Source organism: Vigna unguiculata, chromosome 11 (assembly GCF_004118075.2).
Source record: "Vigna unguiculata cultivar IT97K-499-35 chromosome 11, ASM411807v1, whole genome shotgun sequence".
Taxonomy (NCBI): Eukaryota; Viridiplantae; Streptophyta; class Magnoliopsida; order Fabales; family Fabaceae; genus Vigna; species Vigna unguiculata.
The window spans coordinates 41,114,048-41,140,963 of NC_040289.1; the positions used below are offsets into that span (position 1 = coordinate 41,114,048).

The window sequence follows — 26,916 nt, forward strand, 5'->3', positions numbered from 1 at the left end:
CTTTCGTTCTTCTGAGTTTTCTATGCGGAAAATATATGGAGACCTGAACTGAAGAGGCTTTCATATGTTTGTCTTTGTAATATATGTTTTCAAAATTTTCATTCTTTTCAATTGTGTTGTAGAGAGTACATTTTTGTTTGCCCCTTCGTGTAAATTGCCTATGAGGGTGATGAAAAATAATACTTTCGTTCTTCTGAGTTTTCTATGCGGAAAATATTTGGAGACCTGAACTGAAGAGGCTTTCATATGTTTATCTTGTAATATATGTTTCCAATATTCATTAATTTCAATTGTGTTGTAGAGAGTACATTTTTGTTTGCCCCCTTGTAAATTGCCTCTGAGGATGATGAAAAATATTACTTTCGTTCTTCTGAGTTTTCTATGCGGAAAATATTTGGAGACCTGAACTGAAGAGGCTTTCATATGTTTATCTTGTAATATATGTTTTCAATATTCATTAATATCAATTGTGTTGTAGAGAGTACACTTTTGTTTGCCCCTCTCGTGTAAATTGCCTCTGAGGATGATGAAAAATATTACTTTCGTTCTTCTGAGTTTTCTATGCGGAAAATATTTGGAGACCTGAACTGAAGAGGCTTTCATATGTTTATCTTGTAATATATGTTTCCAATATTCATTCTTTTCAATTATGTTGTAGAGAGTACATTTTTGTTTGCCCCTTTGTGTAAATTGCCTCTGAGGATGATGAAAAATATTACTTTCGTTCTTCTGAGTTTTCTATGCGGAAAATATATGGAGACCTGAACTGAAGAGGCTTTTATATGCTTGTCTTGTAATATATGTTTTCAATAATCATTCTTTTCAATTACGTTGTAGAGAACGTTGTAGAGAGTACACTTTTGTTTGCCCCTCTCGTGTAAATTGCCTCTAAGGATGATGAAAAATATTACTTTCGTTCTTCTGAGTTTTCTATGCGGAAAATATATGGAGACCTGAACTGAAGAGGCTTTTTTATATGTTTGTCTTCTAATATATGTCTCCAATATTCATTATTTTCTATTATGTTGTAGAGAGTACATTTTTGTTTGCCCCCTTGTAAATTACCTCTGAGGATGATGAAAAATATTACTTTCGTTCTTCTGAGTTTTCTATGCGGAAAATATATGGAGACCTGAATTGAAGAGGCTTTCATGTTTGTCTTGTAATATATGTTTTCTTTCATGTTTGTCTTGTAATATATGTTTTCAATATTCGAATGTTTGATTATAATTGCCCCTTTTACTGATGTCTTTTTAGTCCAGTAATTCTGAAATTTATCCCTGCGTTGATAGTTGAAATCAACCAAATTAGTCTCTGAGGATGATCATAAAAGTATACTTTGAGTTGTGCATGAAGAAAATAAATGGAGACCTGAACTGAAGAGGCTTGCTAATGTTTTATTTTGTTATTCCGTTAAAGTATATCTTATTATCTGTTTTTTATTTTATGTTTATGTTATCGTTTTGTTTATTTCAGGTTTATTCAATCATTTGATTTATATATTTTTTTTTGTATTTTAGTTTTGACTTCATTTGGAGAGTTTCTGAGCTGCCAATCCGTCCAAAATGAGGTACTGGTTCTCTAACTATCATCAATGTTATTATTACTATGATTTTTTGAATTTTTTTCTCAATTGCTAACAATTGTTTGTTTCCTTTCTCTTTTATTTCTCTTCTCAAGCCGGCCAATGGAGGAAGATGTAAGTTCTTTTAACCTTCATGCATGTTTGGCTATATGCCTGTATGATCCTTGAAATCTACAATTGTTTTGTTCTCTATATATCTCTATAGTGAATTTTTTCTTTGTTAGTATTTATTTGACTAATTAACTGTTCATGAGAATTGAATCTCTGTGATGTTATTTCTTATTTGTAACCACTAACTGGTCTAGTTAGGCAAATGGGTTTTATTAGCTCATGATAATAACGTGTCAAATTTGTTTGATAGTGATAAGTTGGATGTTTTTCTGTCAACTGGTAAAATGTTAATTTGTTACATTTTGAAGCTTTAAATTTTATTGGTAGGGTTTCCTTACTATTTTGTTGTTTGTGATGATAGTATGGATCAAACAATGTCTTATTTGCTAAAATCATTGTCTGTTTCTTCTCATTTTTTAATGAAATTGGCTGTGTTGTTGACTAGGTTTTTTATCGGGGCTCTATACTAGCTATGCGTTACTATCTTTTCCATGCTAACTGTTGGGAATTGTCTAAGTGTGAGTCAAAGTCCCACATTGAATAGAAAAGACAAAGTTAAATACTATATAAGAAAGTGACTGATCCCATAACCACATAACCATAACCAATAAAGGGGTCACAAAGTGACTGACCGTATAACTATAATCAAAGGGGTCACTCATACACCTTAAAGGAAATATACTATATGGAAAAGAAAAAAACAAGGACTCACCCTTGAGGGGAGATGACTATAACAATGACTATAACCATAATCCATATGATGAAATATATATAACCTATCACTAACAAACCTTTTTTATCAGACTGCGGGTAAGAATGAGGAAGAGGAATTCAACACTGGACCATTATCTGTACTAATGATGAGTGTTAAAAATAATACGCAGGTAAATATTCATTTTAAATATTGTATACTATTTTCGGAGGCAGCCCTAGAGGTATATTTTTCTAACACAACTTTACTTATGAAGGTATTGATAAATTGTCGGAACAACAAAAAGCTTCTGGGTCGTGTAAGAGCTTTTGATAGGCACTGCAACATGGTTCTTGAAAATGTCAGGGAGATGTGGACCGAGGTAGGGTTTTTCTTTTTATAAATTAACTTCTCTTCCATCTGTTTCACAAGCTAATCGATGTGGTACAATCAGGTGCCCAAGACTGGTAAAGGAAAGAAAAAGGCCCAGCCTGTGAACAAGGATAGATTCATTAGCAAAATGTTCCTCCGTGGAGATTCTGTCATCATTGTTCTTAGGAACCCCAAATAAGATTTTGCATTCATCTTGTAGAAGGAAATGACTCTCTGGTATTTGCCTTTTTTTTCATATCTTGAAATTCTTGAAGAACACTTGTACCAATATCCTGTTCTTGTCTACATCCAATGGTTTGTATGGAATAGTTTAAAAATGTATAGTTTTTTGTTTTCCTTATTTTCTCCTAATCGATGCATTGCTTAGTTATACTGTATTATTTTTATTGATTATCGATGATATATGATCGGTATAGTTATTCCAGTCATGATGTTTTAAAAAGTATTTATAGTGAGAAATGAATCTTTGTTATTGAATAATTTGTATCTATTATTGAAGGAAATTTTAAATATTTATTATGATTTTTGGTATCTAAGATTACTTGTGTATAAGAAAAATTTTAAAATTGTACAAAGTTAATTTTTTCACTAGTATAAATATATTAATAACTAATATTAGTTATAAACACGTAGAATTCGGTAGGTTTTGCTAGGTGTACTAGAAAATAATCTTATTGTTCATAAACTTCAAACTTTTTTCATTATTTTTTTTTGAGTTGTAGGTACTGTACAATATTCAAAAGTGTTTAAATAAACCGTGCAATTTATCGCCGAATAAAGAGTGTTGAAGCAAAATATCAATAGAAATAACACTTTCCAGCATAAGCATAACTAATGATACACCAAAACTTAATCAAAAGTTGAGTTTATATGTTAAAAATAATATTCAGCATACTTATTTCTCTATTTAGGTATTGTAAACAGAACAGTACTTAACAATATTTTATATCAATAATAATTCTTATAGATAACTGATAATATGTTTAACAAAATAACAATTTTTCTTGTGTTCTGTTCAGATGCCAAAAATAATATTTAGTATACTTATTTCTCTATTTATGAAGTGTAAATTTTGCCGAAGGTAAAAATGTGAATTTTTGTAGTGGATGACTTATAATAATAATAATAATAATAATAATAAAATAGTATCAATAGTGACACTAATAATAATAGGAAAAATAATAGTAATTGGTCAAAATCAAAATTAATCAAATCTATCAAATTTCAAGTCATTTATAATATCAGCTTATACTATTATGTTACCAAACATAATCAAACAATTCAAAATATACATTTTTAATACCTAAAGTCAAATTCAAAATAATTCATGTTGCCTAAAATGAGCATAATTAGTTTCCACACCTTCCTAGAACTTAATTTCACTAATAACTACAAAACTTGACAAATATTGGTTCTTTTATTTAAATGTAGCTTGATATTCAAGAGAAACTATTTTATCATTACCAGAGTATATGTATAAGCAGAAATCCAAACATCAACAATAATTTATTTTGAAGTTTATATTTCTTATATTTTGATGTTTCTATTTCTTATACTATTCCACTTTCAAATAATTATATATACTCACATGTGAAGAATAAAACAAAATAGAGACTAAATGTCAGAAAATATATCTTACCAAAAATAAATTTTATTTGGTTTACATTTTTTTTATTCTTCGCCTCCTGTATAAACGTGATATGATTATGAAAAGATAAGTGATCGAGAAACTAAGATTAAATGTTCAAATTTTAGAAAAATCAAATCTCACAGTAAATAAAGAATAAATTTCTTTTAAAAGTATTTATATCTTTTCAAAAAATATTTATATTTTATTATTCATTTAATTTAACCACTTTATTTAAATCTTTAATAATTTTTCTTCTATATTCTCTCTAACAACAAATAGTTTTTCTCTAGAAAATCCTTCTACCAAATCGGAATGTATACACTTTACGTATTTTTTTTAATATAATAGTATAGATAATATTTTAAAACAAACTTTAGTTAAAGGTAATACGTGAAATAATTATTTATGTAAAGAATTAAAATTTATTGATTTGAAATTAATTAAAGGATGTATGTATATCATTACTCCCAAACCCGTAACTTTTTAAAAATTAATTAAAGAAAAAACCAGGAAAAATCACGTATAAGATTCGGTCCAACGGATTATTTAACTAAAAAATATACACAAATTTGAAAATAAGTTATTTTTGCTATTTTTTCTTTTCTAATTCTTGCATTTCAGTTGTACATTCTATTGGTCGGATTATTAAAAAAAAAACTGTATGAACATTTTAAACGAATTTCTTAATATTATTCTTCTCTTAAGACACCTGCATATTTCCATCTATAATATTTTATTTCCGTTTTAAATTAAATTTCAATAACTTATAATCAGTATAAATTTAATAATTTAAAGTGTTTGGTATAAATTGAAATATAAATTATATATACAAATATATTTGTATTTAATATAAATTTTAATTACATAAATTATATATTAATTTTTTATGCAAATGAAAAACCATACAATGTATAATTCTTGACAAATTATTAATAAATTTATTTTTATAATACGACATCTATATATGATAAATTATTTTTTCAATAGGTTTACTGACTCTAAAAATATTTAACATTTAATAAATAAATATACGAATGTAATATATTAACAATAAACAAAGTATCCTTAATCTTTAGGAAAATAATCAACGTCTTAGATTTGTTTTTTTTAAACTAACTAGACTGTTGTGAAAGTCAAGACCTAATTCATTTTGTTAAAAAATATAATTTCTCATATTTTAAAAAAATATATTGTAATATGATTTGCTTCTCTGAAAATTATTTTGTATAATAATCAAATGTAGACACATTCTTATATAATATTGAGATAATACTGTCAAAGTAATATAAAGATATTTTTTCTATATTTATCAAAATTGTAGAAAAATACAATTTTCTTTAACTTTAATTCAAATCTGATCTAAATCTAGTGTTTTCAAAATTTTAAAATCACAAATTCAATCAATCAAAATATCCATATTATTTTAGAGATACCATTGATTGATTTCGTAACAAGTTACTGTTTTTTACTTGACATTCTAATAAAATATTTTTTCATATTTTAATCTCATTGCATTTTCCAACTAAACTTTTTAATTACCCAATTTTGTTATTTCCTCAATTAACTAAATGATCAATTTATCATTAGAATCTTCTGCCCTTTTTATTTCTAAAACCTATATTTACTTATTTACTAACTAATATTAAATGCATGATAAGAAGTGATTATCTTTGAAAAGAAAAAGAAAAAGAAAAACTTGTGAGATGAAAGGGTAAATCAATTCCTCTTAGAATGCTTCCAAAATTTCTTGAATCAATTTTTAAAAATGTGATTTCAATTTGAAATATAATTTTTTTTACCCTTATTACACGTTTCTTCACTCGCTTTCTTCATTCTATGCTCAGACATTAGAGAATAATGGCCAAGATTTCTTCGGAGGAGAAGGTTTTCTGTGAATTTCCTTCAAATCTTAGGGTTCTCGCCATTGACACTGACCCTGCAGTTCTTGAGTTCATCAATAAAATATGTAATGAATATTGCTATGAAGGTTAGATATACAATGTTAAATTGCTCACTCTCTTGAAGAAAGAATAATCTTTTCTTTTTGTTCATGATAATTTGTTAATGATAATTTTAAGTTTGTGCAGTTATCACATGCATGGAATCACTACGTGGCACTATAATTTTGCAGGAAAATAAGTTGAGCATTGATTTGGTTCTGATGGAGGTTCATATGCCAGATATGGATGGTTATGAATTCTTACTTGCGAACCAAGAAATCGATGTTCCTAAAATCAGTAAGTAATAATAACTATTTTTCTATATTTTTTTCTTAAATTTTGAACTCGTTTTTCACTGATAAGTTTAATTTGCAGTGATGTCTTTGGATGATAACACGAAATCTGTGATGAAGACTATAAAACTTGGAGCCTGTGATTATATGATCAAGCCTTTGCATGAGGATCGACTGAGAAATATTTGGACACATGTTGTTAGAAAATCACTGAGTGAGAAGAATAAGATGAGAAAAAATATTGGTAATAGCTTGGAAGATGATAATCAGAATTCAAAATCTGTGTTTTCTTCTGGTGTTGAAATTCCAAGAGAAGTTCATGACAATGTTGGTGAATCACCATCTTCGAAGAAGAAGCCTCGTATAGTGTGGACAACAGAACTGCATGGTAAATTTGTCAAAGCTGTGAATCAAATTGGACTTGCAAGTATGATTCTTCAATCTTTGTTTGTCCTATTTTCTTTTTCTCTGTTCATCCAATATCTGAATTTAATGCAGTGTACATGTATTTGTTAGATGCTGTTCCAAACAAGATTCTCGAACTCATGAATACGCCTACTTTGACAAGAAACAATGTTGCAAGCCATTTGCAGGTTAGTTTTTAAGTTCCTTTGGTTTTACATGTTTGCATTTGTTCAAAGTAGGTATATTTTTTGTTCATAGATAGTTGGAAATCCCACATCAACTAGAGTTAAGATAATTTCATAGTATATAAATAGGGTGTAAACCTATTTTACAAACCGGTTTTGTGAGGTTGAACTAGGGTTAAACCCACTTCTTATTCTAATCCACCTAATATCTGGTCGCTATCTGAAGTTGAGTTAGGCTTAAACCCACTTTCTATTCTATTCCACCTACTATCTGGCCGTTATCAGAAATTGAGTTAGGTTTAAACACTTTTTGACATAGATTATGCAGAATTGATCAAAGCTTATAGGTTGAGTTAGACTTAAACCCACTTCTTGTTCCATTCCACCTACTATTTGGCCGCAGAAGTTGAGTTAGGTTTCATTTTCTAACATAGATTATGCTGTATTGATCAAAGCTTATAATTGCTTAGTTTTTCCTATGAATGATAATTAACATTATTGTGAATTTGATTGCAGAAATATAGAAATGTTTTGAAGACAAAATCTAGCAGAGAGAAAGAGAGACAAGCAGAACCAAAAAGAGAGTATCAATCTGTTTCAGATATACAAATGGATAATCATCATGAAGAACAAGTTTTTGGTTTGGAACTTAGTGATCCACTTGCTATTTATCCCAATATTGCTATTTCCCAGAATTTTTCACAGGCTCTAGATTCTGGTTATGGAGTGTGGTCTCCATATAATGCAGTGTTAGCAGAAAATCAAGTTATGCAGCAGCAACAGCAGCAGCAGAAGAACATGCAGTCTTCACTGATGCAGAATCAAGTTTCTTCAATCAATTTTCAACCATCTTCTATGATGATTTCTGAAAATCCATATTTGGTAACCCAGAATGATAATTTTGGTAGAAATATTGATCACAGAACAATTCAGTAATTTTTACTGAGTTGTTCAAATCAAAGGTATTTGATTTTATAAGCATCTACTTGATGCTGTATAAGGGAACTTTGTCTTCTCTTTTTAGGTATCCAATGATCTTCTCTCATAGTTTTTTTTTTTTGTATGTTATTATAGTAATCTAAAGACAAACTATAACTTCTTTAATTTTGTTTAGTATTCTCTTTTTTTATAAATTTATACAGTGAAGTGTAAAAGAGATTTTTCTACTTAATATATTTCTTTATGGAGATTTTAGTAGTTCTTTGTAGTTTTTATTTATTTATTTTTTTAAATTAATATTAGTTTAGTGTTTGACTAATAGAGGTGAATGTTGGGGGTTGGACCATTTAAAACTATACCTTTAAATTTTTTGAATTTTTTTATTGTACTTTTGGGCTTTTACAATTTAATATAAAATGTGTAAGGTTTAAATAGATCTTTTAATACTAAAGTTTCATATTTTAATAAGTTTCTGTTATTAAATTTTTAATTTTTGTAAATTTTATTATTTTCGTTTCAAAATTATACCTGTTTTGTATTTTTTTTTATCAATTATTATGTAATGAATGGTCAGTGCCTTTGTATGTAATGGAATATACATTTTTTTTTTGAAAAATTTAAAACTAATATTCTACATTGACCACTAAATATATATAATTTAATTTTCTTTTAATTTGATGAATGATTGGTGCTTGTAAAATTGCATTTGGGGTTATTCTATGTAATGGCCAATATAAGTGTATGAACAAGATGTGTGATTATAAAATGATGCAAGAGAAAGTGTTGAGATGTAAATAATACTAGCACCCATATTGTATAGTAATATAAGGCTGAGTTTATGATATTAAATCCACTTTTCAAACTCTTTCTATCTCTTCATCTTTATTTTCTTTTATAAAAACTTTTATTTTATTATTTAAATTGAATTGAAAAATTTAATCAAATCAAATAAACAACTACATTATATTATTGTTATTTTTAAAAAAATATCACATGAAACAAGTCTTGTAAAATCATATTATATAATGCTTTTAAGTTAATAAAAAAAAGACTAAAAATCAATTAAAGTAACTTCTCTAAGTCATAACCATATATTATGCATATATTATGGTTATACTGTTTTTAAAAAATTATTTTATTTATATAAATTTAACGATACTTACCGTATATTTGAACGAGGGATTTAAAAATTTTAAAAAAATTGAAATATTCAGTAATTAAATTATTTTTTTTCTTATATAATTAATTTGAACGAAGTAATTGAAATATTTTAACTTTTAATTTTATTGTTTGGATAAAACGATTTAATTTTTATGTTACGATGAATTTAACTCTACTTTTATATTTAATTTAACTAAGTTCGACCTTCAATTCATTATAATTCTTTTTTTATTTTTGGTTCAAGTTAACTGAAATCGATTTGACCTTCAATTCAGTATGACTCATTTTAACTTTTGGTTTAAGTTGACTCGAACCGATTCGATTCGACCTCAATTGGTTCGACCTAGACCAATTCAAATTGATTTGACCTCAATCTAAACTAAGATAGATTGGTTTAAACCTTATATTTAGACTAATTCGACTTGACCTTTAACCAAGTCAACTTAGTTTAGAACTATCACATCTAGACCTTCTGCCTAAATTGATTCCAATATTTTATTTATTTGAAATACATTTTTCTAATTACTTATTTTCAGTTTCTTTTTTTTTTCTTCGTCCAAATATATATTCTTTTGAAAAAAAATTTCAAATCATTCAAATAAATGAATATACATTTTTACATCTCAACTATATCGACACTAATTCAATGATGCATTAACTAAACCTACAAAAAACTATCCACTCTAAAAATAACAATTTAACCAATACTTAAGTAAATAACAATATTGTGACTGGCCAATTGATGTAAAAGATATTCTTACATCAAGTAATTCTCCTCATTTAGAAACGAATAAACTGATTAGTTTGTTTTTATTTTTTTTTAAATTGAATATTTTCACGAAGTCTACTGCAAATTCAGTTTCTTACATAAATGTGGCACTTTTATCGTATGTTTTATTATATTTTTTCTATCTTTCTCTAGTTTAACAAAAAAATTATTTAAGAATATCCGATCAACTGGTTTTTATATACTTCAGAAATATTTGTCACAATAATAAGAATACTCGTCTAAATACTAAAATAGAACATTTGAATGGTGGTTAAAAAAAAATCAGAACATGACCAATGAATAATTCATATATACTTATAATTTTAGTATCATTTTAACTTTAATATAAACCTAGTCTTTTTTACAAATCTTAAATATATTTCAATACATCATACTCAATACTCTTTTGATCAATAATAATATAGAGGCAATGCATCATATTACAATATTTCATTATTTTTTAATTTACTAATAATTTTATTTTTAATTTCATTTTGATTGCGAGTGCCATATCTTTGAAGTTGTAAGATATTAGTTCAGTATTTCTTAAATTAACCGAATTTATTTGTACTTACCTGATTTATTTTTGTTTAAAAAGATAAGTCTATATCTACATTCGTGTCTAAGTTATAATAATATCAGTTATAAAATCAGTTGGTAATCATTTATTAAAAATATTATTAGTTGAATTAGATATTATAATAATAGTTATTATTATTAAAAAAGTACTGTTAATTAATTATATATGAAAAAAACCGTAAGTTTTATATTGATATATATATATCATATCAATAAAAATAAAACGACGAATCTGTTTTTACAAATTAAAAGATAAGATGATAGGTTCTGTTATTTCTACATAAACTTCATCAATTCAGATTACAATTTGACTTTGACGGTTATAAATTACCTGTTAACAAACCTTAATTTGTATCTCTATTTCTTTCACTTGCTTTCTTTCTCTGCATTCTAAGGTAACACGGCAAAGCTATGGCTAAGATTTATTCTTCTGCGATTCAAATTCAGGAGACACTTTTTCAAGTGCCATCAACTCTTACTGTTATTGCCATTGACACTAACTTAACCGTTCTTGAATTCATCAAGAAAACATGCAGTCAGTATGGTATTCAAGGTTAGATATACAATCTTTTATTCATAGTTATTTCTTGTGAGAAAGCTTTATTCTTTTCTCATGATGACGACGCTGGTTTTAACGTTGTGTGCAGTTCTGGCATACTCTGAATCTCTACCTGCTATGAATGCATTACAAGAAAGAAAAGGGTGTGTTGATTTCATACTCATAGAGGTTGATATGCCAATCGTTAATGGCTATGAATTTCTAAGTTTTCTCAACAAAGAACAAATTAATGTTCCTCTCATAAGTAAGCTGCTGTTAGTGATATATATTTGACTCAAGTTTTCACGTTTTTGACTTGTTTTACTGATAAAGAATTATTTGCAGCGATGTCTTGGGATGAAAGTATGGTTTCTATGACGAGGGCGTTCAGACTTGGAGCTTATGATTATTGGATTAAACCTTTGCATGAGATTCAGTTTAAGAGTATGCGCACACACTTTCTGAAGAAATGTGTAAGTGAAGAAAATACGTCGCAGAAGGAAACTGGTTGCTTAATAAAAAGAATAAGTGATAATTCTGAATTGGCTTCATCAATGGCTCATAGGAGCAACAACAATAATTTTGAAGAAGACGATGATGTTAATGAATCAATAAATCCACCCTCCACCAAGAAGCCTCGTGTTGTATGGGAAGACAAACTGCATGGTGCATTTCTTAGTGCGATCCAACAAATTGGCATTGAAAGTATGATGTGTTATTTTTCTCTGTTCATTAATATTTGCATCTCTTTGTTGGTACTCACAGTTTCACTTTTTTTTTTTTTACTTTATTTGTTTTAGATGCTGTGCCAAAGAAAATTCTTGAAGCAATGGATGTCCCTGGTTTGGAAAGAGGACATGTTGCTAGTCATTTGCAGGTTAGTTTCTATGTACATTTTATTTTCTTTCTATATTTCATCATTATTCTGTTGCTATTCATAGTTGCTGAATGTGAACTGAAATTTTTGATGGCCAGAAATACAGAAAATATTTAAAACAGAAGCAACAGAAACAGCAGCAACAACAAAATGACATGTCTCTTGTTTCAGTGACACAAATAGAGCAACAACAACCATCGCAACAGAATGACATGTCGTGGAACACAGAACCAAGGATGTGTGCAGTTGAAAGAGTTCACTTGCAACCTCTTTCTGCAACTGCAATGACAAATTTTCATCCTGGTTTTACATATAACATGGAAGAGGAAGCTTTGACGCATGATAATCATCCTTTAGCAACCTTTGGTAACATTGCAATCACCGAGAATTGTTCACAAGAACAATCAAGTCCAAATACACAACTGGGTGACAAGTTTCATGCAGAGGAAGAAGCTTTGGCTCATGATCATAATTTAGCAAGTAACCAGAATTTTCAAGTGGGAACTCTAGATGATGATCCAACTATGCATCATAATCAAATGTATTCAATGTACTTTCAGCCATCTTCCACGGTGATTTCTGGAAATCATCAAGCTTTTGTCTCACAAAATTGCAACTTTGGTATGAACATGGATCATGGTTCTCAACCAATACAACAAGGTGAAGCCATTGTTGATGAATATAGCACTGAAGATTCCATTTATCGTCCACAGTTTCAAAATGCAAGTTTGCCAAGTGGTGCTTTTAGGAGCCAAAATTCCCATATTGTTGATAAGTTCTGTTAGCAATGAATCACCACAAGATATTTCAGAGGAAAATGTGTAACTCTTATAACAATATTTTCATGTATATGTCGTGTGTAGTGAAAGTTTCTTTAAAAGTTGCACTATGATTTCAAAAGCAAGGTTTGGCGGCATAGTTTGTAAAACTATATTAGATTACTCAAATGAGAGATTAGATTTATATAGCAGATTATTATGATAAATATAGTAGCAGATTATACTATTATAGCAGAATAAACAGTTTCGATTTTATAGTGAGATTCTAATCAAATTATCTATGCCGACTCTTAATGTGGATGTTTAATTTATATTATTTTCCCATTTTAAATGGTTGTATAATTATAATAAATTTTTTCCCATTTTAGTGTATAATTTCTCTCTTTTCACCCCAACCATAATAGAAAGTTTTTTATTTATACATGTATATGTTGGTTAATTAATCATAAATAAATTTATTTTATATATACATATGCGTGACTATATATATATATATATATATATATATATATATATATATATATATATATATATATATACGCTTTCTTGAATTTAGAATTTAGTAATTATATTAAGTATAATAGGAATAACGAAAGGCTTCTTTAGATATATATCCTCGTCACATTTTTTTTAATATAATAAGTGACATTAGATATTGGTGATTTTGATTATCCTGTGATTAGGGGGAGTTATATGCTCTGCCACCAACCCATTAATACTATTCCATAGTCATGACAAAACCGTATTATAATTGCTTAGTCAACTCTTAAAGATATAAAATTATTTCTTGTTATCTTCATCTTACAAATAATTTATATATTCAGTTATTAATTACCTTTGGAATACATCACTGTATGCACATCCACTTGTTCAACACGAGGATATAACAAATACTCAAAAAAAAAAAAAAATCTCATTCAAATATAAAATCACAATTCAAGAAGTCAACTTTCAATTTGCGTGTGACAGTGTGAATACGCTAAATTACCTTCGAAAGGTATAAGAACAACTCGACCGGCACATAACAACTGTGAAGCCTCACCAACTCTCGTTTCCACCAAGAACATTATTCTTTCTCATATTAAAATAGTTATTACTGCGCACACCAATTTTCCTACAAGATCATATAACAACACTTTTTTTCTTACATTGAACTGATTTTAGTTATGTCAAATATCATTATGTTCACATTTGCAGTCAACTAACTATCCTTATGTATGGGGTTTGCATTGTTTTAGACAGATCCATAGGAATCAGATTCAAATACCATTATGTTCACTAAAAAAACAAACGACAACTACTTCCAGTTTTCCGACATTACAAGATGACCAACCAGAAGTCCTATGTTTGCCTTGCAAAGGCAATTCCAGCAACGTTGGTGCTTTTGCTGGCTATGTCTGAAGGCATTTCAGGACTAACACAAGCTGAAGCTCTTTTTAGGTGGAAACAAAGTCTACCTGATCAACCCATTTTGGATTCATGGGTGATGAACTCCACTGCAACAACTCAAACTCCATGTTCATGGCGAGGTATCACTTGTGATTCCCAAGGCAGTGTCACTGTAATAAACTTGGCTTACACTGGACTTGCAGGTACCCTTCAAAATCTCAACTTGTCTGTTTTTCCCAACCTTCTTCGTCTTGATCTCAAAGTAAACAATCTCACTGGCACCATACCACAAAACATTGGGGTCCTCTCAAACCTTCAGTTCCTTGACCTTTCCACCAACTATCTCAATGGAACTCTTCCTCTTTCCATTGCCAATCTCACTCAAGTTTTTGAGCTTGATGTGTCAAGAAATGATATATCAGGGGTATTAGACCCTACCCTTTTTCCTGATGGATCAGACACCCCCAAAAGTGGCCTCATTGGTATCAGAAACCTTCTCTTTCAGGACACTTTGCTAGGTGGCAGAATCCCAAATGAAATAGGGAACATTAGAAACTTGACTACGCTAGCTCTTGATGGAAACAGCTTCAATGGCCCTATTCCTCCATCTCTAGGAAACTGCACGCATTTAAGCATTCTCAGAATGCCTCAAAACCAACTCTCAGGTCCTATTCCTCCAAGTATTGGTAAATTAACCAATCTAACCGATGTGCGTTTTTTCACCAACAACTTAAATGGTACAGTGCCCCCAGAATTTGGAAACTTGTCTTCCCTGATTGTGCTGCATCTTGCTGAGAACAACTTCGTTGGTGAGTTACCACCAGAAGTGTGCAAAAGTGGGAAACTTGTAAATTTTAGTGCAGCCTTTAATAGTTTCACTGGCCCAATTCCAAGAAGCCTTAGAAACTGTCCTTCCTTGTACAGGGTTCGACTTGAATACAACCGGCTCACAGGTTTTGCAGATCAGGATTTTGGAGTGTATCAGAACCTCACTTACATGGATTTCAGTCATAACAGGGTGGAAGGTGACCTCACTGCAAATTGGGGTGCCTGCAAAAACTTGCAATATCTCAGCATGGCTGGGAATGGAGTTAATGGCAACATTCCAAGTGAGATTTTTCAAAACCAACTACAAGAGCTTGACCTATCCTCCAACCATATATCAGGAGAGATTCCTTCACAGATTGAAAACTCCAACTTGTATGAATTAAATTTGAGTGGAAACAAACTTTCTGGCATGGTACCAGTAGAAATTGGAAAGCTTTCCAATTTGAGATCCTTAGACCTCTCTATGAACATGTTACTGGGACCAATCCCCAATCAGATAGGAGACATCTCCAACCTGCAGAATTTAAACCTTAGCAGCAATAACTTCAATGGCTCAATCCCCTACCAAGTTGGAAATCTTGCATCTTTACAAGATTTTTTGGACTTGAGTTACAATGCACTTTCGGGAGAAATTCCTTCTAATCTTGGGAAGCTTTCAAATTTGGTAAGCTTGAATATCTCTCACAACAATCTGACAGGTCCAATCCCTGACTCCCTTGGTAAAATGTTGAGTTTGTCATCCATCAACCTCTCCTACAACAATTTGGAGGGTCCAGTTCCTGAAAGTGGTGTATTCAACTCTTCTCATGCCGTGGATTTGAGCAACAACAAAAATCTATGTGGGAATGTTCAAGGTTTGAAGCCTTGTAATGTCTCTCTCACCAAACCTGGTGGTGGTGGATCAAGTAACAAAAAGGTTGTGATCCCAATAGTTGCATCCTTGGGAGGTGCTCTTGTTGTTTCTTTGGTGTGTGTTGGGATTGTTTTCTTTTGCTGCAAGAGAAAGTCAAGAGCTAGAAGACAGAAGAGTTCAATCAAAAAACTAAATCCATTTTCCATTTGGTACTTCAATGGCAGAGTTGTGTACGGAGACATAATCGAAGCCACAAAGAACTTTGACAACCAGTATTGCATTGGGGAAGGAGCATTGGGAAAAGTTTACAAAGCAGAGATGAAAGGTCAAGTATATGCAGTAAAAAAGTTGAAGTGTGATGCAGAAAACTTAGACATAGAGAGCATAAAAACCTTTCAGCATGAGGTAGAAGCGATGTCAGAAACACGCCACCGAAACATAATAAAACTTTATGGATTTTGCTCTGAAGGGATGCACACATTTTTAATTTATGAGTATATGAACAGAGGGAACTTATCTGACATGCTGAAAGATGACAAGGAGGCGTTAGAACTAGATTGGCCTAAGAGGGTTGACATTGTGAAAGGTGTAGCAAGCGCTTTGTCCTATATGCATCATGATTGTTCTCCAGCTTTAATTCACAGAGACATATCAAGCAAGAACATTTTACTCTCCTACGATCTTTCGGCTCATGTCTCAGATTTTGGAACTGCAAGGTTTCTGAAACAGGACTCACCTATTTGGACATCATTTGCCGGCACATATGGTTATGCTGCTCCAGGTGACCTTGTCTCACTCTTATTTATCTTTGAAATTTATTTTGTAAAATTTTGGTTCAGTTGAACATCTCATATCGACTAAAGGTAAAACGAGTTTATAATATATAAGTAGGTGCAAACCTTGTCTTACAAATTAGTTTTGTAAGGTTGAGTCAGACATAAAATCCACCTCTTAACATAATATCAGAGTCATGGATTAGGATCTATTCTAATGAGATTTGTTGTTTGTTGAGCCTACTGTGTGTCACTGACGATCGAGTTGTTACTGGATCACCCGTTAATGTCTAGTCTCATGTTCGAAATGTGTATTGTCTTAAAGATCACTTCTTAAGGGCCAGTTTGAAATTCAACTTGTTTGTTCTTTGGAGACTGACTAATATTCACTGTGCTGCAGAGCTTGCATACACAATGGCGGTGACTGAGAAATGTGATGTGTTCAGCTTTGGAGTTTTGGCTTTTGAGGTTCTCACGGGAAAGCACCCTGGTGACCTTGTTTCCTACATACAAAGTACCAGTGAACAGAAAATAAACTTCAAAGAGATTTTAGACCCTCGTCTCATGTCTCCTTCCAAGGACAATATTTTGAAGGAATTGGCATTGATTGCAAACCTTGCTCTTACATGTTTACAAACCAATCCTCAATCTCGACCAACTATGCGACACATAGCTCAACTCCTTGAAATGGATGCGTGCTGATATGAGATAGCACACAATTATTTATGTTTTTTCTTTCTTTTCTGTCATAGCAGTAAACAACTTTCAAATGCATATTTTTGTATTTGTCTATGTAGACACTTATCTTGTATCATATCATCCCTCATCACAGTGACTGTTTTTCCCCTTTCTGCATAGCAATTTATTGAATGAAATGGTTAGAATATTTTGTTCATGGCGATTTGTTCTGTTTCCATTGATTTGGCAATTGCACTTGCAAATGACCTTAGCTTACTTATTAGACCTTTCTGACAATGTTTGTAATTAAAAGCATTATAAATCATCTATCTACATCTGATAACACTTTAAATTAAAACTCGTTAAATTATGGTTAGGAACATTGGTTTGCACTTTCTATGTTATGTTCTTCTCTTCATTTCTAGAACCTGTCAAATCAGACGTAGAATAATATAAGTTAGGAAAACCCCACTTGAATCTATTTTCTCTGAGGATAACGATGGTAGGAGATGTATCAGTATCAGAATGTGAAATGAAAAAAGTCCACAAAGGCAGGAATATAAGAAAATAAAATATTTTAACTTCAATTTATGGAAATACAATACTTTTTTTACACCCATTTAACACTGCTCTTCACTGTCATTTACTCACTCTTCTTTCTTTAAAAATACAAAAAATAAATTTTATATTCAAGACATTGCATGTTGAAGGATCGAGAAATGTCTCTTATTCACTATGTTGCCCGGATACGGACACAGGTACGGATACGATACAGACACGGATACAGAGATATGGCTAAATTGAAAAAACATAAAACACGGACACGGCGTTTATATACATGTTAAGTTTGAAACTGTTAACTAACACATTGTTCACTAACACAAGAATAAATCCAATCTATCTATCTAATATCCAATATGCGAAAAGTAGTGATAGAATAAGATTTGTTTCTTATTTTAATCATCAAATTATGAGTTAAACAATACAGATCCTAATAATAAGGCTGGAATTTGACCTTTTCAAAACGAAGAACTAGTCCTGTCACCATTCATTTTCTTTTTCATGCCAGACTTGCTGTCATATATATATTTTTTATGTGACGATGAAACGAACGATTAATGAAGAATGGTTATTTTAATGCGATTCTCGTTTATGACAATCGTTGACTCAGTTAACGCGGAAACATCCAGGCCTAACGCACTGAAAGGTCTATTTAATTGAAGAAATTTGTAAACTGCGCAGAAACTAGGTATCAGAGTCAAGCAAATAATTGAATAAAATGCTTGAATATGAAGCATATACCACATATTTGGGTTAATATAAAGTTGACATGCGTTGATGAATGAGTTCACAATAACCACAGTAATGGCCTCTAAGACTAAGAGAAACATCCTTCTGCTTCTCTTTATTTGTTTTTTGTTCAGTTTTTCTGCTAAAGCAATTGCAGCGAGAAACCTTGCTGCTAATTATGCAGGTAAGTGAACTACTTCTCTAATAGATTTATCTTGAAATTATAATAATCATTGGAAGTCTCACGTCGACTTCATCATCGATTTTATAGGATTGAGTTAGACTTAAAGTTCACTTCTTATGTACAATGAATCTTAATATATTGAGATGCATGTAACTTTGTAGGTATAGATGATGAAAGGGGTGTGATTAGGAGAGGTCTTGGGAGTGCTCCATGTAAGAGGGGAAGAGAAACTTCTGAAGTGGTTGGAGGTGAAAGGAGACAAGGATACGATGTTCCACGTTGCCACAATTATCTGTGATTTATTTGCGGGGGTTGTTCTTTGTGTTGCAAATAAAAACAGACACATCACACGTAACTGTGATTTCTGCTACATGGTTTAGTTTGTGGTTACTCCTATATTTTTTACCTTTTCGTAAGTATGTGGTCACATTGGTGGAATGGTTTAAAACTAAGTTGCAATGTGAACAATGGTTAAAGTTTTATCAGTGAATGTATTTATTTGGTACTTTTGGAATTTGGTAATTTTATTTACTTTTCTGGTGGAGAGTGCATATATGTCACTCTTGCTGAAGTCAATGCAATCTCCTATGATACCGTAATATTGTTTTCTCTTCTTTTTTTTTCTCGTAGCATTTTTTTTTATTGGAGTGAGTTTAATTTGATTATTATTTTGTGACTTAAACATTTCTGAATTGAGTTCAATTAACCATGGATCGGTAGGTTGGATGTGACTTAAAAATATTTTATTTTTTAATTCAATTTTTATATATTATATGGTCAGAGGATTAATTCGACTTTTTCTTAGTAATATAATTAAGGTATTTATTTATTTCATTAAATATTATTATAAATAAAAAACCAAAAATAAAATAATAAATTAAATATTTGAATTATTTAAATATTATTGAATAATATTATAATTTAAAAAAATTATCAACTTAGGTAATTAAAAATAGTAAATATATAATAAAAACTATAAAAAATAGTAGAAAATGATAAAGGATGATTGTTGTTGGTTTATTATGGAGCAATCAATCTCTAATCCAACTCAATCTCATTAATTTCACAGATCAAGTGATTCAAATTCAGTTTGACTCATATATAAGAAAAATTAAATTTTTTTCAAGACTCAATTATGTGATGAATTGATTAATTCACGAGTTTGAAGCAATACTTTTATTTGAGATTATACGGTGAGATAAATAAAAATATACTTTTGAAATATAATTAACATATCTAATTATTTTTTGTTTAAGTTAAGTTTATATGATTAGAATGCATGATGAATTTCAAACTTATTCAATTTTTTTTTCTACAAATTTATTGGTTAATTAAAAGAGGAAATTGATATTTGGCACCATCGACTTTGACTAATGCCCAATATGGAATCCAGTAACATTTTCAGAGAAATAGAGGGTTTGCACTATTTTTTTTGGGCTATTTTACATTTATAGTTCATTATATACAGAAAATCATTGATCTTATTACGTTCATGGTTATGCATATTGTAAGTACACAATTATACCTATCAGGAATAGTTAAAGTGTGAATCAAAAGTCTCACATTAGACAAAAAAGATAAAGTTAAACACTATATAAGAATAAAGATCTATAATAATTGCCTTAAGGTTTTGAGGTAAAAGTGGTATCAAATACCTTATATATGTGTAAAACCAATGTCATATATATATATATATATATATATATATATATATATATAACCACAATCTCTCAATGACCATAACCAATATGAAAAAATATATATAACCCAACAGTGGTATCAGAGTCGATAGTTTAGAGTGACTGACCGCATAACCATACCACATTGGATAGAAAAGACAAAATTAAACACTATCTAAAAATAAAGACCCATAACACTATTGCCTTAAGGTTTTGTTGTAAAACTGGTGCCAAATACCTTATATGTGTAAGACTAATGTCATATAACTATATGAAACCACAATCTAATAATCAATAAGTATAACCATAACCCATATATGAAAGAATATATAATCCAACTATACCGATACGGTCTAATAGAAAAGGCTTATATAGCATATTACAAATAGAAGGATTAATTATTTGTTTGGAAATTGGAATAAAAAGATAGTAATACGATAGTTAAGAAAAGTGAAGTGATGTAAAGGTGAGAACTAAGTGACATCATCACGGTCGATGTGCATGCACACATGCAGGGTTGGTGGAAATCTGTTTTGGCGGCATCACTCTCTCTCAGAATCCCTGTTGAAGACGAAGATTTAAGTGAAGAAGGACCTTCGCATAACTGAGTAGTCAATTTTAAACGTAATGATTAAACCATTCTCATATAAACCATAAACGCGTTCCTATATTGTCAACTATGCCACCAAGGTCGTCGGGGACAAAACAAAGCCCATAAATGTCTCCATGAAACAAACCAAAATCATGCATCCACACTTTGACAGAGATACAACAGGAAAAACGAAGATAAATGACAGTGATGTATAACATGATCAAAATCTAAGAGAATGAATATTAATGGCTATTTATATGGTCGGAGAGTGATCAAATGTAATTATTCCAAAACAAGTAAGGAGTTTCTGATCAACATTACAATGAATAACCATACGTGTTATGCATTAGCAATCCCAGCTATGGTGGTGCTTTTGCTGGCTCTGTGTGAAGCCACTTCAGGGTTAACACAACTTGAAGCTCTTTTTATGTGGAAACAAAGCCTACCCAACCAACCCATTTTGGAGTCGTGGGTGATGAACTCCACTGCAACAACTCAAACTCCATGTTCATGGCGAGGTATCACTTGTGATTCCCGAGGCAGTGTCACTGTCATAAACTTGGCTTACACTGGACTTGCAGGTACCCTTCAAAATCTCAACTTGTCTGTTTTTCCCAACCTTCTTCGTCTTGATCTCAAAGTAAACAACCTCACTGGTCTCATACCACAAAACATTGGGTTGCTTTCAAACCTTCAGTTTCTTGACTTTTCCGACAACTATCTCAATGGCACTCTGCCTCTTTCCATTGCCAATCTCACTCATGTTTTTGAGCTTGATGTGTCAAGAAATGATATATCAGGGGTGTTAGACCCTACCCTTTTTCCTGATGGATCAGACACCCCCAAAACTGGCCTCATTGGTATCAGAAACCTTCTCTTTCAGGACACTCTGCTAGGTGGAAGAATCCCAAATGAAATAGGGAACATTAGAAACTTGACTCTGCTAGCTCTTGATGGAAACAGCTTCAATGGCCCTATTCCTCCTTCTCTAGGCAACTGCACGCATTTAAGCATTCTCAGAATGCCTCAAAACCAACTCTCAGGTCCTATTCCTCCAAGTATTGGTAAATTAACCAATCTAACCGATGTGCGCTTTTTCGACAACAACTTAAATGGTACTGTTCCCCAGGAATTTGGAAACTTGTCTTCCTTGGTTGTACTGCATCTTGCTGTGAACAACTTCGTTGGTGAATTGCCACCAGAAGTGTGCAAAAGTGGGAAGCTTGTAAATTTTAGTGCAGCCTTTAATAGTTTCACTGGCCCAATTCCAAGAAGCCTTAGAAACTGTTCTTCCTTGTTCAGGGTTCGACTTGAATACAACCAGCTCACAGGTTTTGCGGATCAGGATTTTGGAGTGTATCAGAACCTCACTTACATGGACTTCAGCTATAACAAGGTGGAAGGTGGCATTTCTGCAAATTGGGGTGCCTGCAAAAGCTTGCAATTTCTCAACATGGCTGGAAATAGAGTAAGTGGTCACATTCCAGCTGAGATTTTTCAGTTGGACCAACTCCAAGAACTTGACCTATCCTCCAACCAGTTGTTAGCACAGATTCCACCACAGATAGGAAATTCCTCCAACTTGTACAACTTAAATTTAAGTCACAACAATCTCTCTGGTGTGTTACCACCAGAAATTGGAAAACTTTCCAGTTTGAGGTCCTTAGATCTGTCCATGAACGTGCTGTTGGGATCAATCCCAAAGCAGATAGGGGACATCTCCAACTTGCAGAATTTAAATCTCAGCAACAACAAATTCAATGGCACAATCCCCTACCAAATTGGAAACCTTGCAGATTTACAATACTTTTTGGATTTGAGTTACAATTCACTTTCAGGAGTTATTCCCGGTGATCTTGGAAGGCTTTCAAATTTGATAAGCTTGAATATCTCTCACAACAATCTGTCAGGTTCTATTCCTCATTCCCTCAGCCAAGTGCTGAGTTTGTCAGAAATCAACCTCTCCAACAATAATTTGGAGGGTCCAGTTCCTGAAGGTGGCATATTCAACTCTTCTTATTCCCTGGATTTGAGCAACAACAAAGATCTCTGTGGCCACATTCAGGGCTTGAGTCCTTGTATTGTTTCTCTCTCCAAACCTGAGGGTGGATCAAGTAAAAGAAACAAGGCTGTGATCCCTATTGCAGCTTCCCTGGGAGGTGCTCTTTTTATCTCTCTGGTGTTAGTTGGGATTTTTTTCTTCAGCTGCAAGAGAAAATCAAGAGCTCCTAGGCAAAGAAACTCGTTCAGTAGACTGAATCCATTTTCAATTTGGTACTTCAATGGGAGAGTTGTGTATAGAGACATAATTGAAGCTACCGAGAACTTTGATAGCCGATATTGCATTGGGGAAGGAGCACTGGGAAGAGTTTACAAAGCGGAGATGTCAGGAGGTGAAGTTTTTGCTGTAAAAAAGTTGAAGTGTGATTCAGACAACTTAGACTTTGAGAGAATAAAATCCTTTGAGAATGAGGTAAAAGCCATGACTGAAACACGCCACAGAAACATTGTGAAGCTTTATGGATTTTGCTCTGAAGGGGTTCACACCTTTCTGATTTATGAGTACATGGACAGTGGGAACTTATCTGACATGCTGAGAGATGAGAAGGGAGCATTGAAGCTGAATTGGCACAAAAGGGTTGAAATTATCACAAGTGTAGCAAACGCTTTGTCCTACATGCACCATGATTGCGCTTCACCTTTAATTCACAGAGACATATCAAGCAAGAACGTTTTGCTGTCATTCGATCTTTCAGCTCATGTCTCAGATTTTGGAACTGCGAGGTTTCTGAAACCAGATTCTCCCCTTTGGACATCATTTGCCGGCACATATGGTTATGCTGCTCCAGGTAACTTTGCCTCACTCTTCTTTGTATCAAATTTATTAGTACATTTTGAAATACCAAGTACAACTTTCTAGTTCTTATTGTTGGAAACCTAAGAAAGAGTCCAAGTCTAACATCTATAAAAATGACACAGTTGACGATGAAAATTCATAAATTCATTGTCTTAAGGTTTTGAGTTATTGTTATTATTGATTGTGGTGCAGAGCTAGCTTACACAATGGCAGTGACCGAGAAATGTGATGTGTTCAGTTTTGGCGTTTTGGCTTTGGAGATTCTGACGGGAAAGCACCCTGGTGATCTTGTTTCCTACATGCAAAGTTGTAGTGAACAGAAAGTAAACATGAAAGAGATTTTAGACCCTCGTCTCATGCCTCCTTCCAAGAACAATATTTTGAAACAAGTGGATTTGATTGTCAACATGGCTCTTTCATGTTTAAAGACAAACCCTCAATCTCGACCAACCATGCGAAGCATAGCTCAGCTGCTTGAAATGGAGACTGCAGAGATATAAGTTTTTTTTTTTCTTTCTATTTAAGGAACAACTTGTTATAAATTAGAGTGGTTTTATATGTGAATTGTGCTTTGAATAATTCGTGGCTTATATAAGGTAAAGTTTTAGTTTGTTTTAATTTGAGAAGATGCATAGAGAGTGTGGATTAAACTAGTTTGGTTTGTGACATGTTTATTTGCATAACTGGGCAAGAAAGTTGATTCAGATACAAGTAGACTTAGATTCTTCATTATCTGCAAATGGGCAAATTGATATCAAAAGTCAAATAAACATACTAAGTTCGCATTTTGAAGTAATTTGAACTTCTCGTCTCAATGTATGACTTAGAGTGTTGCATTCTCAACAAAAGGAGAAAAAGGAATATCAAGTGAAAAAGTCAAAATCTAACCAAAGACTTTGCACTGGTTTATAGTACATTGCTTATTAACATGATCTTCACCACACAAAACACAACTTTGCACTGGTTGAGGTTGAATAATCCCCTAAAGTTCGTTGTCCTTCATTTGTTCCAGCCATATCCACCTCTTCTTCTTGATTTGATGATTCGATATGAAAGTGATATGAGAAATTTGTTGTGCTTTCTGCTTATGTGGAGGAAACTTGTCTTGCTCCTTTTTGAAAAGTCTTCTCATGATACTGTTGATTCTCGGTTGTCCTTTCAATTTCTGAATCATACGATAATTATCAGCTGGAATCCTACCTCTTATGTACAATAGAGAAATACTAGAAAGAAAGAGTTAAACAGTGTAAAATAATAAAGATATTTTTTTTCTTTTTAAATAACAAATTAAAACCAATTAAACATAAATCGACAAACAAACAATTAAACTAAACACAATAAAAACTTGATATTTAGAAATTTTTATTATTAAATTCGCATTAATCAACAATATTCTGATGTTATATAACATCAAATAGTGTTTGTGTAGCTTATGAATTAATCAATACAAATACTAATAATAATAAGGCTGGAATTTGACCTTTTCAAAAGGAAGAACCGGTCCTGTGTATTCAATATTCATTTTCTTTTTTCATGCCATATATATATATATATATATATATATATATATATATATATATATTATGTGATGATGAAACAAGGATTAATCAAGAATGGTATTCTAATCGACAACAGTGTGATTTTTCTCATTCATGGCACTCATTGACTCAGTTAACGCGGAAACATCCAAGCCTAATGCAGTCAGAGATCTATTTAATTGAAGAAATTTGTAAACTGCGCAGAAACTAGGTATCAAAGTCAAGCAAATAATGAAATAAAATGCTTGAATATGAAGCATACACCACAGATTTGGATTAATATAAAGTTGACATGCGTTGATGAGTGAGTTCACAACAACCACAGTAATGGCCTCTAAGACTAAGAGAAACACCCTTCTGCTTCTCTTTATCTGTTTGTTGTTCAGTTTTTCTTCTAAAGCAATTGCAACAAGAAAACTTGCTGCTAATTATGCAGGTAAGTGAACTATTTCTGTAATAGATTTACCTTCAAATTATAATAACCATGTCGGAAGTGTTACGATTTTGTGAAGTTGAATTAAGTTTAAAATCCACTTCTTATGTACCATTAATTTTAATATAATGAGATGTATGAAATTTTGTAGGTTCGAACGATGAAAGAGGTGTGAGTAGGAGAGGTCTTGGGAGTGCTCCATGTACGAGGGGAAGAGAAACTTTTGAAAAGAGACCATATGATAATCCACGTTGCCACAATTATCTGTGATTTATTTTGCAATATGTGTTGCAAATAAAAACAGATACATCACATGTAACTGTGATTTCTGCTACATGCTTTAATTTGTAGTTACTCATATTGTTTTACCGTAAAATTTGTATATAAGTATGTGTGGTCAGATTGGTGGAATGGCTTAAAATGAAGTTGTAATGTGAACAATCGGTTAAAGTTTTAACAGTGAATCTATTTATTTGGTAGTTTTAGAATTTAGTTTTTATTTACTTTGCTTACGGGAAGTGTGTATTTCATTGCTGTTGAGGTCAAATAATAAGATATAGAACCTCTCCTAAAAGACCGTAATTCTGTTTTCTTCTTTTTCTTTTTTCTTAGCAAATTCTTTTACTTAGTAACTTTAATCGGATTTATTTTTTGTGATTTAAAAATTTTGTAATTTAATTTATAAGTTGGTGGTTTAGATGTGTCGAATTACTTTATTTTGTTTTTTTTTAAATCTATTTTTTATATTGTATGATATTCAATTTATTATTTAGTAATAATATAATTAAATTATTCATTATTTCATTAAATATTGTTACAAAATTACAAGTTAAAAATTAATGTGTTAATACGTATAATTATAATTGGATAAACAAATAAATTAAATATTTAAAATATTTAAATATTATTAAATGATATTCTAATTATATAATTAGAAGTAATAAACT

General features: G+C 31.4%; 4 protein-coding genes, 1 long non-coding RNA gene, 7 other non-coding genes and 1 pseudogene across 12 annotated transcripts in view; all 13 read left to right on the plus strand.

Annotated features, from left to right (window-relative positions):
• LOC114170932 overlaps positions 1-58 on the plus strand; it is an 84-nt gene extending 26 nt beyond the window's left edge. Inside the window, exon 1 of the small nucleolar RNA XR_003601285.1 lies at positions 1-58. This exon is cut by the window's left edge and continues 26 nt beyond it. This is a non-coding gene — a small nucleolar RNA (small nucleolar RNA Z159/U59).
• The window catches only part of LOC114168762 (small nuclear ribonucleoprotein Sm D2-like), a 4,761-nt gene extending 1,630 nt beyond the window's left edge, over positions 1-3,131 (plus strand). The window contains exons 2-6 of the mRNA XM_028053687.1: positions 1,521-1,570; positions 1,681-1,699; positions 2,500-2,580; positions 2,665-2,769; positions 2,842-3,131. Coding sequence (XP_027909488.1) covers positions 1,566-1,570; positions 1,681-1,699; positions 2,500-2,580; positions 2,665-2,769; positions 2,842-2,958 — 327 coding nt within the window. The 5' untranslated portion in view covers positions 1,521-1,565 and the 3' untranslated portion in view covers positions 2,959-3,131. The remainder of the gene's footprint in view (positions 1-1,520; positions 1,571-1,680; positions 1,700-2,499; positions 2,581-2,664; positions 2,770-2,841) is intronic.
• On the plus strand, positions 157-240 carry LOC114170936. Its single transcript, XR_003601289.1, has one exon. It is a non-coding gene; the product is annotated as a small nucleolar RNA Z159/U59 (small nucleolar RNA).
• Positions 334-417, plus strand: LOC114170930. Its single transcript, XR_003601283.1, has one exon. It is a non-coding gene; the product is annotated as a small nucleolar RNA Z159/U59 (small nucleolar RNA).
• On the plus strand, positions 514-597 carry LOC114170931. The gene has a single exon (XR_003601284.1). It is a non-coding gene; the product is annotated as a small nucleolar RNA Z159/U59 (small nucleolar RNA).
• Positions 693-776, plus strand: LOC114170933. Its single transcript, XR_003601286.1, has one exon. It is a non-coding gene; the product is annotated as a small nucleolar RNA Z159/U59 (small nucleolar RNA).
• On the plus strand, positions 885-968 carry LOC114170934. The gene has a single exon (XR_003601287.1). It is a non-coding gene; the product is annotated as a small nucleolar RNA Z159/U59 (small nucleolar RNA).
• Positions 1,064-1,147, plus strand: LOC114170935. Its single transcript, XR_003601288.1, has one exon. It is a non-coding gene; the product is annotated as a small nucleolar RNA Z159/U59 (small nucleolar RNA).
• LOC114170941 lies at positions 1,311-1,386 on the plus strand (annotated as a pseudogene).
• Positions 3,132-13,932: 10,801 nt separating the features above from the next.
• On the plus strand, positions 13,933-17,619 carry LOC114168273 (MDIS1-interacting receptor like kinase 2-like). The gene is made up of 2 exons (XM_028053025.1): positions 13,933-16,726; positions 17,119-17,619. Exons 1-2 carry the CDS (start codon positions 14,200-14,202, stop codon positions 17,418-17,420), a joined length of 2,829 nt encoding a protein of 942 aa, XP_027908826.1. The 5' UTR covers positions 13,933-14,199; the 3' UTR covers positions 17,421-17,619.
• Positions 17,620-18,631: 1,012 nt separating this feature from the next.
• Positions 18,632-19,469, plus strand: LOC114169972. Its single transcript, XM_028055397.1, has 2 exons — positions 18,632-18,870; positions 19,032-19,469. Exons 1-2 carry the CDS (start codon positions 18,735-18,737, stop codon positions 19,166-19,168), a joined length of 273 nt encoding a protein of 90 aa, XP_027911198.1. The 5' UTR covers positions 18,632-18,734; the 3' UTR covers positions 19,169-19,469.
• A 1,925-nt stretch (positions 19,470-21,394) lies between these two features.
• On the plus strand, positions 21,395-25,158 carry LOC114170526 (MDIS1-interacting receptor like kinase 2-like). The gene is made up of 2 exons (XM_028056022.1): positions 21,395-23,990; positions 24,191-25,158. The coding sequence occupies exons 1-2, from the start codon at positions 21,464-21,466 to the stop codon at positions 24,496-24,498; spliced, it is 2,835 nt and encodes a 944-aa protein (XP_027911823.1). The 5' UTR covers positions 21,395-21,463; the 3' UTR covers positions 24,499-25,158.
• A 580-nt stretch (positions 25,159-25,738) lies between these two features.
• LOC114170515 lies at positions 25,739-26,543 on the plus strand. Its single transcript, XR_003601088.1, has 2 exons — positions 25,739-25,972; positions 26,121-26,543. It is a non-coding gene; the product is annotated as an uncharacterized LOC114170515 (long non-coding RNA).
• Positions 26,544-26,916: the final 373 nt, after the last annotated feature.

Bases quoted from the DNA above. Each gene is read 5' to 3' on its own strand.
- LOC114168273 (XM_028053025.1), top strand. From the start codon at position 14,200: ATGACCAACCAGAAGTCCTATGTTTGCCTTGCAAAGGCAATTCCAGCA. The intron at 16,727-17,118 runs GTGACCTTGTCT...ACTGTGCTGCAG, and splicing joins ATATGGTTATGCTGCTCCAG to AGCTTGCATACACAATGGCG.
- LOC114169972 (XM_028055397.1), top strand. From the start codon at position 18,735: ATGAATGAGTTCACAATAACCACAGTAATGGCCTCTAAGACTAAGAGA. The intron at 18,871-19,031 runs GTAAGTGAACTA...GTAACTTTGTAG, and splicing joins CCTTGCTGCTAATTATGCAG to GTATAGATGATGAAAGGGGT.
- LOC114170526 (XM_028056022.1), top strand. From the start codon at position 21,464: ATGAATAACCATACGTGTTATGCATTAGCAATCCCAGCTATGGTGGTG. The intron at 23,991-24,190 runs GTAACTTTGCCT...ATTGTGGTGCAG, and splicing joins ATATGGTTATGCTGCTCCAG to AGCTAGCTTACACAATGGCA.